The 17,476-nt window shown below is 39.2% G+C and overlaps 2 protein-coding genes across 2 annotated transcripts in view; one reads left to right on the forward strand and one right to left on the reverse strand.

Moving 5' to 3' along the window:
- Nucleotides 1-5,316, reverse strand: part of LOC110066829 (neuronal acetylcholine receptor subunit alpha-10-like) — a 29,744-nt gene extending 24,428 nt beyond the window's left edge. The window contains exon 1 of the mRNA XM_020774082.2: nt 5,226-5,316. The gene's annotated coding sequence lies outside the window, so the exon portion shown is untranslated. The remainder of the gene's footprint in view (nt 1-5,225) is intronic.
- Nucleotides 5,317-5,511: 195 nt separating this feature from the next.
- On the forward strand, nt 5,512-17,195 carry LOC110066645 (neuronal acetylcholine receptor subunit alpha-10-like). The gene is made up of 5 exons (XM_020773874.2): nt 5,512-5,726; nt 6,430-6,578; nt 13,579-13,623; nt 13,835-13,944; nt 15,027-17,195. Exons 1-5 carry the CDS (start codon nt 5,657-5,659, stop codon nt 16,129-16,131), a joined length of 1,479 nt encoding a protein of 492 aa, XP_020629533.2. The 5' UTR covers nt 5,512-5,656; the 3' UTR covers nt 16,132-17,195.
- The last annotated feature ends 281 nt before the right edge of the window (nt 17,196-17,476 follow it).

Raw genomic sequence — 17,476 nt, forward strand, 5'->3', positions numbered from 1 at the left:
ATAGGGATTGTTAGTTCAATTTTGCTTGATTGAAGTTGACGGTGTTTGATGACGAACTCGAAGGAAGGAGAAACCAAAAATCTAAGTATTCAGGACTTTTCTTCTATTCTTCTGAAACACCTTGAGCCTCGATCAGGCAGCGATAAACTGCCGCTACCCATAACACCTATCAGCATTCTCACGCACGCGTTTATACTTCTGTAACCCGTCTCGAAACAGCTGTATGAAACTGATTGACTTTTGCAGGCGAATCATTGCCAATAGAACTGTGACGGTATCTTCACTCACAGGTATTATTGATATTGAAAATTAAGAGAATAGGTGCTGTACCTGTTTGCTCAAGGGTGCTCTTCTTCAAATGACAATAAAAGAGTAGTTTGGTATACCCTCACGTAGCATGGTTTTGGTCTTACAAGAGCCCTTTATTACTTAGTTGCTCCCGAAATGAAATCCTGTAGAGTCTGTAAGATTACACAACAATCCATTACAGGTTTTGAGTGGTGTGACCCGATGGATTGTTTTCGTGAATTATCTCACTCGCTCAGATCCACGATAAATTTAAAATTTAAAGCTACAGGTCTAGATGGTCTACCTGCTAGACTTTTAAAGGACAGCGCAGTTGTGATAGCTGACTGTGTAAAACATTTGATAAATCTTTCTATTGAAACTGGTGCAGTTCCGTCTGAATGGAAGCAAGCAAAGGTTGTACCCTTGTTCAAAGCTGGAAACAAAGATGATCTGGACAATTACAGGCCTATATCAATTTTACCGATCTTGTCGAAAATTCTGGAGAAAGCTGTCTTCCATCAGCTACATAGCTACCTATCAGAAAACTCTCTTCTCTCGCCTTATCAATCGGGGTTTCGCGCAAATCATTCAACTCAGTTGGCCGTTACCTTCCTTACAGATAAAATTCGTGGTCATATGGACAAAGGGCTATTGACGGGGGCAGTGTTTATTGACCTGAAAGAGGCTTTCGATACTGTTCCTCATGACGGTCTTTTAAACAAGTTGTACAGATATGGAATTCAAGACCAGCCTCTCTCGTGGTTTGAGAGCTATCTCACTAACAGGACTCAGAGAGTGTCCATTGAAAATCACCTTTCTTCTGCCGCCAACATCAGTAGCGGAGTACCTCAAGGTTCCGTGTTAGGGCCTCTCTTGTTTATTCTTTACATAAACGATCTTCCTTTGGCCGTTGGTCTGTCTAGTGTTATGTTATATGCCGACGACACCGTTATTTTTACTGCTGCTTCAAACATTGACCAACTACAGCTGAACTTAAGCCTTGATCTCAATAACGTCTCTAACTGGTTAACAGCGAACGGTCTTTTCCTCAACCTAAAGAAAACTGAGTATGTTTTATTTGGAACTCGGCAAAGGCTAGTCAGATCTGAATCTCATAGTCCGCTTTGCATGGAAGGAAAGGAAGTCAACCAAGTAAAGTCGTTCAAGTACCTAGGAGTCTTGCTAGATGAGTGTTTATCTTTCAACGATCACATAAGCTATTTAAGGTCAAAAGTTGCTAGCAGACTTGGCCTCCTGTCACGATTACGAGGTTGTTTAACCACGGAAGCAGCAAATAAGATCTATTTGTCCACGGTGCTACCGATATTAAGCTATTGTGATACGTGCTTTTGCCCTTTGGGAAGCACTAACAGAAAGACTCTTGAACGCCTGCAACGACGAGCTGCGAAAATCGTATACGGTTTTAAACCTGACATAGCCACGGAAACAATACTCGAGAACCTACGCTGGTCCTCTCTTACAAAAACCATGGAAAAGCACTGTGCACTGTTAGTTAACAAGTGCTTGGTCGGAGAAGTTCCTCTATACTTTAAAGACTATTTCCTGTTACGCTGCCAGAGCGACAACCAACATGTTTTTAACAGATGCACTAGATCGTCAATCACTGACATTATTCTTCCCAAATTTCATTTAGATGTCGCTAAAAAGTCTTTTTATTATCATGGTGCATGCACATTTAATAGCCTTCCAACGAACATAAAGATTTTGCCACCTAAGGAACGTTTCAAGGCTATCTCCGATTTTTTTTCTTAGGTTATTTTTTAGAACATTTTCAATTCGATATCCAATTTTTATGAGAACGCTATTACCTTTTTAAGCTTTTAAATTTTTTAAACATTTCAGCGTATCTTTTAAAGTAGTTAGTTTTTTTTTTTTTTTTTTTTATAGATATATATTATTTATACATGCTCTTTTTATTTTACGTTATACAGGGCCCCCGTTGATACCAGTCCTGCGACTGAAGGGGTCACCCTGTTTAAATATTGATTATTATTATTATTATTATAAATTGATGACAGAGAAGTTGTTTGCCCGTAAGTAACTCAAGAAACCTTTTCTAAAGAATTTCACTTACTGCCTCCATTAAAGTACCATGAAATGCTTGTGCCTCTGATTGCAAGATTGTTTCACTGAATTTTTTTCTGTAATTATGTTACTCACCGACTCAGCTCTAAGATTATTTCGTTGATGAAAGAATGTTTCCCTGTCTTTAGAGTACAACTATGCTCCTCTTTGCTCTTCCTACAATGCAGGAATTGTTCTGCAGCTTTTTTCTTAGTTTGGAGAATTCGATTACTTGTACTGTAGCTGCCGCGATATAAGCATGGAAGACCCGAGCTTACTAAGCATTTTAAAATTGTTTAACAGAATACTTCTTTTTATACTACTTTCTTTCAAGTGTCATAACATGACATATGAATCGTTCTAACATCTATTAAACTCGTGTTTTCCGGCACGCATTTGTGTATCTCAAGAAATAAATTGTATATTGAAACCTCAAATGAGCAGTGCAAGTGAAGTACCTAGTCAAAGGTTTAGCAACTTGGGATATGGGAAAAAAAGCCGGGAAAACTCTGTAGATTTTGGATTGTTTCAGCCCATGACCCAGGCGATACCAGATTAGATGCTATCCAGCCACCAACTGTGCTGAGACCGAAGTCGCTAGGAACAGGTCAATAGCGAGGGTGTGATAATGTATATTTGAATTGCCAGTTGATGTGATGATGTATTTAAGAAATTTAAAAAAATTCCTGTTTCTATCGGGTTAGAGAAACACTTGTGGAAGTTTTGGGGAACTCGAAAAACTTGCGGAAAAACTCCCCTGCAGCTTGCGCTGAATGTGTTCCCCCAGTATATCTCGTTCTGCCAAAGCTCCACTCGTAATTCGATAGAAACACGAAGAAAGTGTTTCCTATTTGTTTTAGAAAATATCGCGACTAAAAGAAAGGAAAATCACTCGTTTATTTATCAAAATGTAAATTCTCTTTGTTTTCAATACATTAATAGCTCGTGTTGGTTTTGTGTTTTTGTCGAGTTCTAGAAGTGTGGCTTCTAGCGGGTGCTTTCGTAACGGGAATTTTCAAAATAGTTGGGTTTTTTTTTCAAACTTTACCCAGATCTTCGGTTTGCTTGACTTGTTGCGAAGCAACTTACATCTGCAGGGTTATAATCGTCTGATATGGGGATTTTCTGTTGGGGAATGTTATTTTTAAAAGATAATTCGATGCAGGTTGAGGCCATAACGCTGTGTCTGGACCTCACGCTTGGTAAATAACCATATGTCATTGACGTGGCGTCATTAAATAAATAAATAAAAAAAAAACACTTGTTCCAATGGAAAACAAAGTACTCTTATTTCAAAATTTCATGTTTTGAACGATAGAATAAAACAATGAAATGTTAGGACTAATTTAACAAGGAGTGCAAAATTGAACCCAGGACATAATCAAGATGAAAAAGGAACGCGAAAATATCTAATTTTGGCAAGGCATTCAGTAGAAATTTGGGCGAGGACGTTTCGTCTCCGTAAAAGGAATTACTCCATATAAAAAACGGCTTGTATTGTTATAACACTGGTCAACATCAAAACGCAATGCGTAAGGCTTAATTTTCCATAAACACTGTATTAGCTTGTATAGCAGCTAGCCTCTCACCATCTATGAGAACTTTGGCATTTTATATTTGGTATTGTAGTAACATGCCTATGCTATCCGCTCACCACCGAACATCGAATAATTACAGTTTGGCTACCAAAAAAAAAAAAATAAGTGGTAGATAATATCGACCATTCCTACTTTGTGACATATATTTTACGTTTTAAAAGGCACAGATGGTACGGCTAATAAAGAAATTAAGCATGAATGACACACAGCGGGCTGTCCAATAAACCGGAGAGGGAAGCAATTTAATATTAATCGGAATTGGTTGATTGAACCCTTAACCCTTTGAATTTTTGAGACCAAGAAAGAACATACCACCTTAAGCCGACAAAGGAAAAACGTACTACCGCTACGTTAATTGGAACAATTCATCGTTATGTTAGCGTTCCACAGCAGCATGGAAAATCCTAAATCTCTACCTTAAGAATGTTGATTTTAATATGTCTAACTGAAAACATACATCGAACGAACTCCGTGATCAGCAGGGCGCGAAATAGCTATTTAACCCGTTATCTTCGCATACTCTTCAAAGTTTAAAGTAAGTCTTTGTACAGAAGCAAACTTCCTCTCTATGAACTTCAAGAAAGTTGAACTTCAGACGTCACTTATAAAGAAAGTCGTGTGTTTGAAAGCGAGCGATTTTCCCCTTACTACATTTATCTGTTCAGAAATCAAATAAATTTAGCGGGTAATGAATTGTAATTGACTTGTGAAAAAAGTCGATGGATTGAACAGAATATTGTAATTGCCTAATCTCTATTCCTTGTGTTACTTAAAATAACACCGCTCGTATTTCCCCCAACTTTAATATCGGTCCTCAAGTAAATCGACTTTTGTATACTCAGAAAAGAACACTAGAACAGAAAGAGAACAAAAAATGACCTAGAAATAGTCTTCGCTAGAACCAAATGTTCTTCACTGCGACACAGTTAATCTTTCTTTAGCCTTGCCTATTCTTGAATCTAATATTGCTTTTTCTTCTTGTCTTTGGATGCGGAAACCTAGGTCAAATTTCACACTGGCATTATTTGTTTTTGATCAAGCTTTCTCCATGATGCCTGAGTCAAGCAACTCCACAAGGAACTAACTAGACGCTACTAGCCTTTATTAAGGACTTCTACACTGAACTTAACTTGGGTTTTTTTGTATTTGAGTCTAATCATGTTCACTAGGTCCCTTTCGAGTTGATTTTTGTGCTTTGCTGTAGTAGCCGCCAGCACACATTCTAAAGAGAATTAAAGTAGCTAGCACCTTTACCTTATTCTTTTACTAGGCCAATCCCACCACTTCCAAAACATTTGTCCAGTTTAATCCCGATGGCCTTGTCTCCGCAGCCCTTACGACAGTTCATATGAAGTATGTCATTCTCGAAACTACGCCAAATATAATATAACGGATAGCATTTCTTGTTAATTATCGACTGATGTCATCACCACGGCCAAGATGTTGGCAAAAGTCTTGGATTACGTTGCCTCGCCACTCGGCTCCAAGTGCACTTTAGAACATTTTACAGGTTCTTATTCAATTACAAGATCACGCGATAGATAAAATAGCAGAAACTTGGCTTTCTCTAGCTTTGTCTTGTTTTGTTAGGGTCGCACCCCCCGGCAGCGGCCCAGTCTAGTAGCGAGCCACAGAAAAGTTTTTCAATCAACGTGAATTTGTCCATTTCGGTCTCTGCTGACATAATGATCGGCCGCCTCGCCTTCATTGTATTTTTCTTCGGAACTCCACTAAAGTCGAATCCTGTTTGCTTAGGTATGGTGAACTATGTTATTTAGTCAGCATAATGTTACGCGGTTAAATGGCCGCTCACCTTTGCGGTGCTTTGTAATTGGGACAAAATGGTGCTCCCTCTTAAACTGCGAAGTCACGAATGTTTAAATAGTTTTTGTCGAGTTTAGTGCGTTGTTGGAATTGCACCGACTGTGTGGGTAATATATATTTTTGGGGAAAAGACAAGGTCACGGCAGGGAAATCTGCCCGCCATATGAGACAAGAAGCATGCATTCTTGTCTTTCTCAATAAGAACAATTTTAAGCTGTGAATATGTAATATAACTTGAGACTTCATTACAGTGTAATTTCAATTTTGTCTAAGAAACGTCAGATTTTTAGGTTTTTTAACTGATTGATACATCCAATAGTCATCATTTGAAAACCTATTCAGAGAAGACGGATTAACTGAAAGAGAATAACGCATTTAATACAGTAGACTTGAAGTGTTCACACCTTATTATGAGCTTAGAAAAGTACTATGAGCTTAGTATGAGCTCTACTGTATTTGGATGAGAATACTTTACTAGGTTTTGATGAAAACCTTATTTTACCTTCTCGCTGTTCTTACAGTCGAATGAAATGTTTGTTCTTCCAAAATTACCGCACGTACTCTTTGTTCTTTTGTTTTCCTTCCTACCGTGATAATCCTTAAATAAACTCATTAACACTTGAAATTACTTCAGCTCAGGAAAAACAACAGGATGCCAAAGTGAGACTCGTCCATCGACTCATGATGAACTACCAAGAGGAAAAGCAAATTCTGCCGGCACCAAACGGCTCTAAGCCAGTCATCGTTACCTTTGACATGGCGTTCAGTCAACTCGTTGATTTGGTAAGTAACTGATCTATCTCGCATGTTCAAACCACTTCCTTTTGCGGTCTCCTACCACACTGTTCTATTACTAGCTGCATGGCGGAAATAATTAATCGTATTTTGTTATTTTTGTCTCGATGATTTGTTTTTCTCTGCGATAATATACCGTGCTCAATGTTTTCAGTGGAGGTGTGACACACTTGGTAATAATCACTTGTAGCCGAAGCAGTCTCTCTTCTGATAGATTCGTTTTGGAGGCTGCCTTCGTTTTCGTGTTTAAAAATTTTGTTCCGCAAAAATTCCGTTCTAAGGATTCAGCAAGGCCAGGAAATTCCTGTCTGATTCACTTTGTGAACAATTGATGGATGCCGCCTCCTCTTCAGCTGTCGATCTTTTAATTGGGTTGCTGTGAAAACCTACCGATAATACGTTTTTCGTACACAAAGTATATGGCAGAAACTGTTGTTTTCCTTTGGATACTATAAATGTAGAGGAGGACGAGATTTTGCAGTGTCCAATATACTCGATTATCGTCTAAAGATAAATGCAACTAATACACATTTCAAATGCATTACGTTACAATGAAATAAAATAGGATGAACTTGAATGTTCCCCTAATTATGAAAAACAAAAAAGCATTGGATTAGATAAATAGGATGAAAGGCGAACCGCAGTGACGCAGTTAATAATGGCCACAGCGATGGGTCAATTTGAAATAAACTGATGGTGGCCAAAAGCGCTGATCTTTATAAAGAAGTATTAAGAGGGTGTCCATAACGCTGGTTTCGATTGCTGTGGCTTAATGCTTTCGTCATTGCGGTATTTTGTACTCTTAAAAGATTTCATGATACGCTCACTTCAAAGGGGTTGTTTAACCTCCCGCAAATTTATCCGGTTACTCTTATCCCAGGGCAGCTAAATCCTGTTTTTATCGTGACATGAAGCGGCAGAGTTGTGTGGTGTTTACTTTCATCCCTCTGAAAGGCATTTCTGAGAAGTTCATGTCGACGTCCTTCGTAGCAGGCATTTCCTTTCCCCTCCCCTCCCCTACTTTGTGAAAGACGACGGAGCTGTCTATCTCATCAGTTTTCGCTCCTAGCTGTCAGGAGTTTTAATGTAAACAAAAACAAGCACAAACAAGCCTCGGTAATACAAAGTATTTTGCTTAATTTCGTCTCGTCTAAAAAGAACAAAAAAGGGAACTATTAAGAGTCTTGTTTAAGAAAGCTGACTAATATGCCGTTTAGTCTATTCGAATGCCCATAAGAAAATTTCCTTTCCGTGCCCAAACCAAACTAAAATTAGAAAAGTCCACCTCAAATGCTTTTCTGCTCTAGGAGACATGCTTAAATGGCATCTCAATGGTTTGAAATTCCTGCCCTAAGCTCCACCTGCTGTGAAACAAATGATCAGTTGCAAGGGGAAAGAGAGTCCTCAAATCAGTGTTCTGCGAAAATGCGAAACAGTTGTTCTGATATCAGGTTGATCTGATTTAAAGAATCGGGAAAGAAGAAAGCGATTTAGTAATGCGTTTTTCGAGATAAACGTTTTGACGGTTTAGTTCTGGTTGTCCATTGTTATCTTGGGTTTTGATCGCTGGTCTTAAATTATAAATGCATGTCTTTTACGTGATTACAGTCAAAGACCAAGATACGCCCGACTTTGACTCTTTCGTTGTTCAACTTATGACTGATTTTTTGCATGATTTTTTATTGTTATCTTAAAATGCTTGTTCCAGTAAATTACACGTTGTAAGTAATAAGTGCTTTTCTAACTGGTGAAAGGGGCGCGACCCTATTGAATTCAAATCACTGTACTTCCATTTGTTAAACCTTGTTCGGCCAAGATCGTACCACAATCGTTTACATGTTTTGAATAGTGCGAAATGATGGCTGATTGCTTCTGTAAAATTACGCACTGGAAAACAAATCCAAAATTAAATTAAGACAGCAAGATTCTGCATATCCTATTTTCAAAGCATTTTCCGCTAAAAAAAAAATTGCACAACATCCTTTAAACACGATTTGCCAAGATTTGTATAAATAAACATTTTTAAATATTTACTGTAAGATTTAAGATTTGTTGATGACAGAGTAGTTCTTTGGCAACAAAGTACCTCAACTGAGAGGGATTTACCTAAAGTATTTCCAGTCTACAAGAGCGTACCTCCTGGGTCTATTACTGCTTAATGGAATTTTCCCAAAGAGGTGTCTATGTTCTTGTGTAAGGTCACATGCTTTTCATTAGACCGAAATTGATGCTGAATCAACCAACCGGCTCTTTATTCTGCTAGAGTAGCCCTTAGATGTTGTCCGAACTAAAGGTGCACACCTAACTGTTTCAAACATACGACGCAATATTTCGTCGCAAATGTTCTGCCAGGAATGTCGCATATATATCCCATGAATATATCACGTGGGATAGATGCTTTATATGGATTTCACATGTCATCAGCAAGACAAGCAGTCTAACCTAATGTTTGAAGCGTTTACTTAAGTTTTTAACACGACCTTTACCTGAATATACGTGTCAGTAGCGTGTTTTGCCTTTGGAACTAATACAATTTAAATGCACGATGACTTGAACTAATGTGCTTGTTAATAAATTGCCACTCAAAATATTTTCCTTGACCATTAAAATGCAAACGTTGTAGTTATGACTTGAAAGCTGATGATACCAATGGCAAATTAAGCTTTGCCTTTCGTTTCCTTTCTGAACAAAAGAGAGACACCAACATGGTGGAGACTTTGCGATTACCAAGAATTTTTTATACATTGAAGCAAATATTATCTTCCCAATACTTTTGATTGAACGAGAGAGTTCAGTAAATTGTGGGTAATTCAGTGATATATTGTTACCTACTCTGTATTGCTTGTTGGTTTTTCGTGGTTGTGTAAGTGAAAGCAACTCTTCGCACGCGGTGTGAGGGCCAGATGAGAAGGTGATGATCGTGCGAGGTCATTCTAATCGTGTCACTGCTTTTTGGCTCTGCGTTGCTGTAGAGTTCAGCAATCCGTTTCAAGTCATGACAACACCCTTGAGTTCTCTTCAGGTTCGATTTTCAATGCTTACATGTTAGTTTGTATAACATCGAGAAGTAAGTGGAAACTAGAGTATCTCAACAAACTGTCAATTAACTTTTCTAGCTTTTCGCTACATTTTCCATATAAGTCTTATAAACCAACAGTGAAGCATTTCATCATTTCAAAGTCATAACACAGCAATACATAAGAAGTTATATATTCAAATACTCACTGTTTATGGTGAATGTTTGTCAGTGTTCTCAGCTGTCACCGTAGATGGGCTAACAAGGACCTGCACTCAAACCATACATGTCATTTACTAGAAGTCTGTTGTCTTAACTGCATCTCGAACAAACAAGCTTAGTTGAGGTGATGCAAATATTATTTCTTTCTCTGTTTTGACTAGGTTTATCTTACACTGCTTACAGCCGTTAGAATGATTAAATTTTATCTATTAACAACATCAGAATGAATATGTAAAATTCTGTAGATCATAATAATAATTCGAAAGTTAAAAGTTAATTTGTCGTTATAATAATCAGTCCGTTGAGGAGGAAAAATGTTGCAGGTGTAGAGCTTCTTTGTATTAAAATTGTGTGTTTTTGTTTTATAGATTAATGCAAATCAACAATGAGTCCATTGATTAAACGAGTAAATAAAAAAAGAAGACAAGGGCAAATTAGCTGGTAATCTGTTTTCAATTACACCAGTGAACTATATTTACAGAAAGTTCTTTTTTTAGTGTTAAGCAGAGAACATTAAAGGGTGAAACAATTCACTTTAATTGCGATATTGCGTGCTCTGCTCGTTAACATTTCCTGATGTACAATGTTCAAATTCTCGCGTTTAGAATACTTCCAACGCTCAGAATGCCCAGAGAGAAATGAGACAAAACTGCAAGTATTTTAAATTCCTCAAACGCTCCATTGAGAAAATGCTTCAATGGCCGAACAAAGCCTATTGCAATCAAGACCATTCTGTTTTCATCCTGTATCTTGCTCTCAGCTCTCCGTATTATAAGTTTAGAAAGAAATTAATCTTGTCCTATAATAAATAAGTGAAAACAAAACGCACCTACCTTCACTTCCAGGTCTTCCAGGCCGCTGAAGTGAACATCTGAGAGTGTAAGAACGTGGTATTCAGTGGGAATAAAATGTCGTCCTCTGAAAACAAGATTCGTGTATTTTGCTGTTATCCATGTGTGATTCGTGACCATGACGAGCTCGCCTAGCGAACTCGAGTTTCCGGTGCTATTTATCAAAGTCCCAGACAACTCAGTGTGTATATAAACAAGTATAAGTAGTTAAGCAGTTTAGTAAACAATCCATTTTGCTGGGTGGTGGAGTATCAAAATGTGTTCATCAGAGCTTATCTCAAAGGAAAGGAATGAATGACATAATAAACCGCCAGCAATTAAACTATTAGGTATGTCTTTCATATTGTAAATCGAAAGTCCTAAGTCATTGTAAATGAATTTTTCATTATGTGTTAGATAGCGTCAGCTGTGTGATTTAGTTTGAACTGACGAATAAGGAGTTTTTAGTGAATTACGTAATAGAAACTGAACATATTGAGAATCGCTTGCAGTGCCGTCAGACGAATTGCTTTTCCATTTAGATTTATCACCAAAAAGCAGACGGGTCAGTGTACTTTGCGGTGGTTTATGTTATTTTAATCTCCTTGAGGGATGCTTACTCGGAAAACCACGAAAACAACAACAAACAAACCAAAACCTAATCTCTTTAAGCTCAAACACAACGTCAGTTGGACTTGTCAGCACGATCACATTACTTGCTGTTTATATCTCGAGCAAGATCAAAGTAAGACAACTGGAGTACTTTTTCCCTACACTTTGGAAAAAAGACCATTTAGGTGCTTCTTGTCCTAGTGGGCGGACTGGTTGTTCATCTCCATGATTCGAGGTCATGATCTGAGAGAGATTTACGGTCTGGTTCGGCGCATGCGATCAAAGCATTAAAGGTTGTGCATATGTTTAGTTCTTGACCCTGGTTTGAGTGGAGCTAGAGAATATCTTGGAAAATAAACAGAGCATGTCGAACTGTGCGGATGCCAAATAATTGCTTGAGGTTTGCAGGGTCAGTGGTTTCAGCCGGTCGGATGTTTAAACCTGTACCGACCTGTTCGCGCCAATGAAGCAGATCTGGGATGGTAATCTAGGGGCACACGTTTCACCAAAGCGGGGTCCTACATTCTAGGAGGGTATTGGTGTGTGTTCCCCTTTAAAATGATGAAATATCTGGTTCTCGAAGTCGTACTTTCAGGGCTTAAAACAAGCAGCTCTCAAATTTTGCTAGCTGAGGGCAAGACTTAGTTTACCTTTTTTAAAATTTAGTCGGCAGCCGGACAAATTGTCTGGGCGCTTGACCATCAGGAAAGTTTAAATGAAAGTGAGTTACCTGCCCGGTAGGAAAATCTTCCTGTGTCAGACGACCGGACGGCACTTTTTTCAAGCTGTGACTTTTCAGTCATATCTTGAGAACTCGAAAAACGACTTTGAAAACCTTTGTAATAATGAAGAATGAACAAGGACTAAAATCTGTTCCATTTCCGATTTGATCACTAGTACTGGTACTGTACTCGGTAATCTCGAGTTCAGCTTCTCGGTCACGTTTGTAAATAGCCAACTGGTGTGCCTCCTGCCAGTTGGGATTTAAACCATGTTATGATCATTTACATTATTGTTTCATCGTTTGTTTCCTTTTGCTCTGAAAATCCCCACATACATTATGCTAGAACATTTGAACAGTCACCCTCAAACAAGAGCATTATGCCTAAAATTATGCTCGAGAAGTAGCATAATGCTCGACTGATCTTGGTTATATTTGACGTCCCTTTCCATCGCTGCAGACAAAACATACCCCCATAAGTAAAAACACAAGATTTTATTGCATCAATTACAACTTTACAAGCAATAAACAACAAATATTGCTCAAAAGCACCCAAAATGTCTTATTTCAACGGAACTCTCCATCGTTAGTATACTCTAGCTCTGATTAGTTCGCTAGTGGGCACAGAATTCTGCAATGTAAATCTATCTCTTACTAAATTGGAGCATCAATGGGCGCTCAACGTGGTCAAGTATAGGATTGAAGATCCCGCTGCAAATGACCAAATCTCTTGGTCAAAATAGGAGGACTCTCTCAGATAAGTCCGACGAAGGCTGCATCTGTAGAACAAGCCAACTTAGCCGCTGTAAACCAAAACGGGAGATCAGCTTCATTTGCCTTCCACCATCCAAAGGGGTCAACGTCATCGACTATACCATCTGCCCTCGCAATGTATCTGGGAAGCTCGTTCTTCAGGTTTTCGAAATATCAGGGTGGCGTCATTTACATGTAGGAAAACTTAAAATCCTTACTAAAATCCTTAAAATCCTTACTAAAAGTACTTGAAAGTGAAAATTTCTCATTACAGTTATGGAAATATCTTTTTTAATTATTGTTATTATTAGTGGTATTATTATTATTATTCACTTCATGTGAAAAATGAAAAATGTCCATTATGCCAGCATTATGCTCGATGTTCCGAATATAGCATTATGCCCAAAATTATGCCCGCATAACCCTACCCATTAGGGGAGTAGTCAATTAAGACATCATTTTCCCACTGATATTAATTTCTTCCCATCGGTGACGTAAGCTCAAGGCCTTATACTTCCCATGGGGCAATGAGGACAGATGAAGACGTAAGCTTGATGTCCTATGCTGCATCCAAAACATTTATTGTGCACCGACATTTTCACTACGAGTTAATTTGCAAGACTACGACTGACAAAACAAATAACGAAAGCGATCGAAATCGTCCTTTTCGCTAAGAATTTTTTGGCGTAAAGCTGATCTGTATTAAAGTAATGATATCGACTTTTCGCAAGACTGAGAAAAATAAATCTTTCTTTCTTGATTCTAATCGGGATTTGTCTTTCTGTGTCGTTTTGGCTAATAACGGTTTCAACAGGTTTTCTTTATCTCTTACAGGATAGCAAAGACCAGATCATGACGAGCAACATTTGGGTCAGACAGGTATTGTTTCTATTAAGTTTGTTTAACTACTGCTATCTTTTCTAATTGATATGTACCGTAAAAGTTCTAGTAAGGCCACCACCCTCTCTCTTTTAAGTACCCCTGTTAAAGAAGCCAACTCTTGAACCCACCTCATCTTAAGCTTCAGTTTTTATTTTAATACTCCTTTCTCCCATTTGATTGCCCAATTTGTTTTATGTTATTCATTTAGTTTTGGACGAACTACAGACTTGCCTGGGATCCAGCTGAGTTTGGTGGAATCGAAATCATCAACATCAGTCCAAAGATTGTTTGGAAGCCTGATATTCTTCTTTACAACAAGTAAGTTACACAACTCATGTACCTGTATTGTCGTCCATCTGTGGTCTGTGTAACACTATCTTTCAAACTATCACTTAAAACAGTTACTGTCCCAAATTTCGTCGTCAGTTAGGTTCGACAATTTGGTGTTTAATCAACAGAGCATCCCTCTTTGCATCATTTTTCATATTCTCTTTCACCTTTGTTCCTTTCAACCTATAACATTACAAAGGAGAAGTAAGACGATGATCGCACAGGAGGAAAATCCTGAACCCTGAAGTTCAGAGCAGATCATATTTTACTGCAACGTACTGATCATCGTCTTATCAGGGTCGATCGGGACCACTCAATCATTTATCCGCATCACTGAAGAATCTTGATCTTCACTCCAGTCTACAATTTGTCCGTTAGGCAGTCGGTCAATCAATCAGTCTGTTGGTAAGCTACTTGGCTTGATCAGTCAGTTGACCAGTCTAAGCTAATCCATCAGTTAGTCGATCAACCAATCAGTCCTTCTGTCTGACTGTCTGTCTGTCAGTCAGTTACTTGGTCAATCCGTCCGTCAGTCAGTCAGTCAGTCAGTCTGTCTGTCTGTCTGTCTGTCTGTCTGTCTGTCTGTCTGTGTCTGTCTGTTAGTCAGTCCGAATTTCAGACCCAGACAAAAGCAGTCTCCAACCAAGTGATGCAGTGCCTACTCTGTTAACCGAATCATTCTCAACATCTCAATCAATTATCTGTCTAGTCGTCTGTGTGCTTCACTAGTTAGTCCATTAGCCGGTTGGTCGAATAGTCGTCACTTGGTCAGGTAGTCAGTCAATCGATCACTCAGTCCACCTTAGTCTGTCAGTCATTCGATCGATCAGTTCATTCGTTCATGCGTTCGTCCGTCAGCCAGCCCCTGCGAGACAGTCAGTCAGGCAGTCAATCACCTAATCTCTGTCTTGCTGGCTATCTTTACATCTGTCTCTCTGTCTGTCAGTGAGACTCATACAGTCAAAACACTCACTCACCCAGTCACTTCGTCGTTCGTGTTATACGATAGCCTGTAAAGTAGGCACTTGTGTCTCGTGAACTCTTTCTGAAGCTTTTTCGTGTTCTTTCAGTATAAACGGCGTCGGAGGAGAGATGTACAACTTCGACACCAAAGTAATCTTGCATCACGATGGTCGAAACGAATGGTTTGCGCCGACGGAAATAAAATCCATTTGCAAGATTGACATAACGTTCTTTCCGTTTGACGAGCAAACATGCTTACTCACGTTCGGTTCATGGACCTACAACGGTCAGTACTTGGATCTGGCTCTTAAGAGCAATACCGCTGACTTAAAAAAGTACACCCGAAATGGTCAGTGGACATTGGTTTCCGTCAACGCCACAAAAAACGTCGTTAAATACAGCTGTTGCAAATATCCTTATGTCGACATAACTTTTAGCGTTCACATTCGACGACGGCCGTTGTTTTACGTTCAGAATTTGATTCTACCATGTATTTTGCTGGCTACTTTGACAGTGTTCTCTTTCTCGTTGCCTCCGGGTTCTGGAGAAAGAATCGCTCTTGTGATCACTCTCTTGCTTGGCCTTACTGTCTACATGCTGATCTTCACGGAAAACATTCCTCAAACATCAGAAGTTGTGCCACTGATCAGCAAGTTTTTCATCGTAATCCTGTTTGAGGTTGCCTTCTGTTTGATGGGAACGTCGATTACCCTAAGGCTTTACCACTACAGTGAACCTGATAGAAAGATTACGCCATGGGTGAAAGTGCTCATATTTGGCTGCTTGGCGAAGCTTTTGAGAATGAAGATGAAGTCGTATTCAGTTGAGCCGCGAGACAACGGCAGCATGTCGAGATCAAAGTCTAAGATGAGGAGCGAGTTTTTTCATCGGCTTCTAGGGTGTAGAGAAGGTGGTACCAAATCCCTGAATGACACTAGAATGCAGGTAACGCAAATCTGTGCAGAGGACTCTCTCTGTCTAGAGGAACACCTGGACGAAATGACGGACAAAATCGGCGATATTCATGGCCGTATGGTGACCGACAAAAACAACGACGTGGGAAACAAAGAGAAGTGGCATTTTGCCGCGTCCGTGATTGACAGGCTTTTCTTCTACCTTTCTGGCCTGGCTATTTGTCTATCTGTGATCATTTTCTATCTGATGATTCCACGCTACGAAGGGGGCAAAGAATTTCAAGACTTTGAACAATGACCGATTAGACACAGAACTCTGAGAGACATCTTCAATGGAACATTGGCTTGTTAGTGGGAGAAACGTTAGTTTCTAAATTGTGTTACGTTAAACACTTAGTTGACTTTCATGCGGAAGCTGATGTTTCGAGAGCTAGTCAGTGAGCGGGCTCGTCCCTGGAAAAGTGAATAGGAGGCTCACTTCCCATATCTCTTGCCTGTTGAGTGGTGAGCCTGCCTGGATCTTATTCTCGAGTTAGCCTTTCTTTCACGAACATGAAGTAAGGAGCTACACTGACGGAGGAAAGACGGTAACGAGAGACACGAACATGTAAATCAGTGGAACGCGCGGCTTTCGTAGAGGACTAAGGCACCGATTTGAAAGTTAAGTCTATTTTTCGAAGGTTTGCGTCTTTTAGTGTTGACTTTACTTTAACAGTTCACTTGACGCTCAGTGATGACCAGGAGAACGACTACAAACAACGAAGGTGCTAACGCTCGAAGTATCAGCTTTCCAAATTCGCCATGGCAGTAAATTTACGTTTTCTTCTTCAAACTGATTATTGCATGAGTATGGCTTTTGACATCCTTTGCGGCTGGATTATGCAGTTTATGTCAAAATAGATTAAGGCAAGCGGGTGTCACTGGTAGGTGTTTTGAATTCGCGGTTTCCTTGTTAACGTTTGAGCAACATAAATATTTATGAACTTCAGGAGTTGTTGAGCATCTGTTCCAAGAGTGAGTGGATTATTCTTTGAAGTGAAGGCGTTCTAAGCAACTGGCAATTATTTTGTTTAAGGCTCTCCATAATCCTTCTCCGACTAGTTTGAATACATGTAATTCTCTTTAAGTCTACATCTAGTGTTCACTCACATAATCTAAGAAATTCGAAATGCAACTTCTTCGTTCCTAGAACGATTACTGAAGCAGGCAAACGAAGCTTTCGATATCGCGGTTCTGTTCTCTCAGTTTGCCTTTGAGCGCTAAGATACAACCAACTCTTAGCTCTCTTAAATCATTTATATAATCGAGATTAAATTTACTAGTAACGATACTAATTAGTAGTAAAGGATAGTTTTTTCAAAAGCTTTTAAAACAATTCTGTACAGATAGATCATTTAATTAGTTTAGTAAACACGGCTCGATGGAAGAGCATGTTAATATGTTCTCTCCACGCTAAAACGTTCATAAACGCTGATACGCTATGAGAAAACTCCACAACCGTCATTCGTGCATGTGACGTGATGTCAGCGTTCCCGAAAGCCTCCTTTTTTTGCTGTCCTCATTGATAATGTAGGACTGACTCCGTGTTCAGATGTCTCCACTCTGGACACCGATGAGTAGTTTCTATCGTATCAGAGTCGACG

Source organism: Orbicella faveolata, unplaced genomic scaffold (assembly GCF_042242905.1).
Source record: "Orbicella faveolata isolate gen_17 unplaced genomic scaffold, um_ofav_v1 contig_26, whole genome shotgun sequence".
Classification (NCBI taxonomy): Eukaryota; Metazoa; Cnidaria; class Anthozoa; order Scleractinia; family Merulinidae; genus Orbicella; species Orbicella faveolata.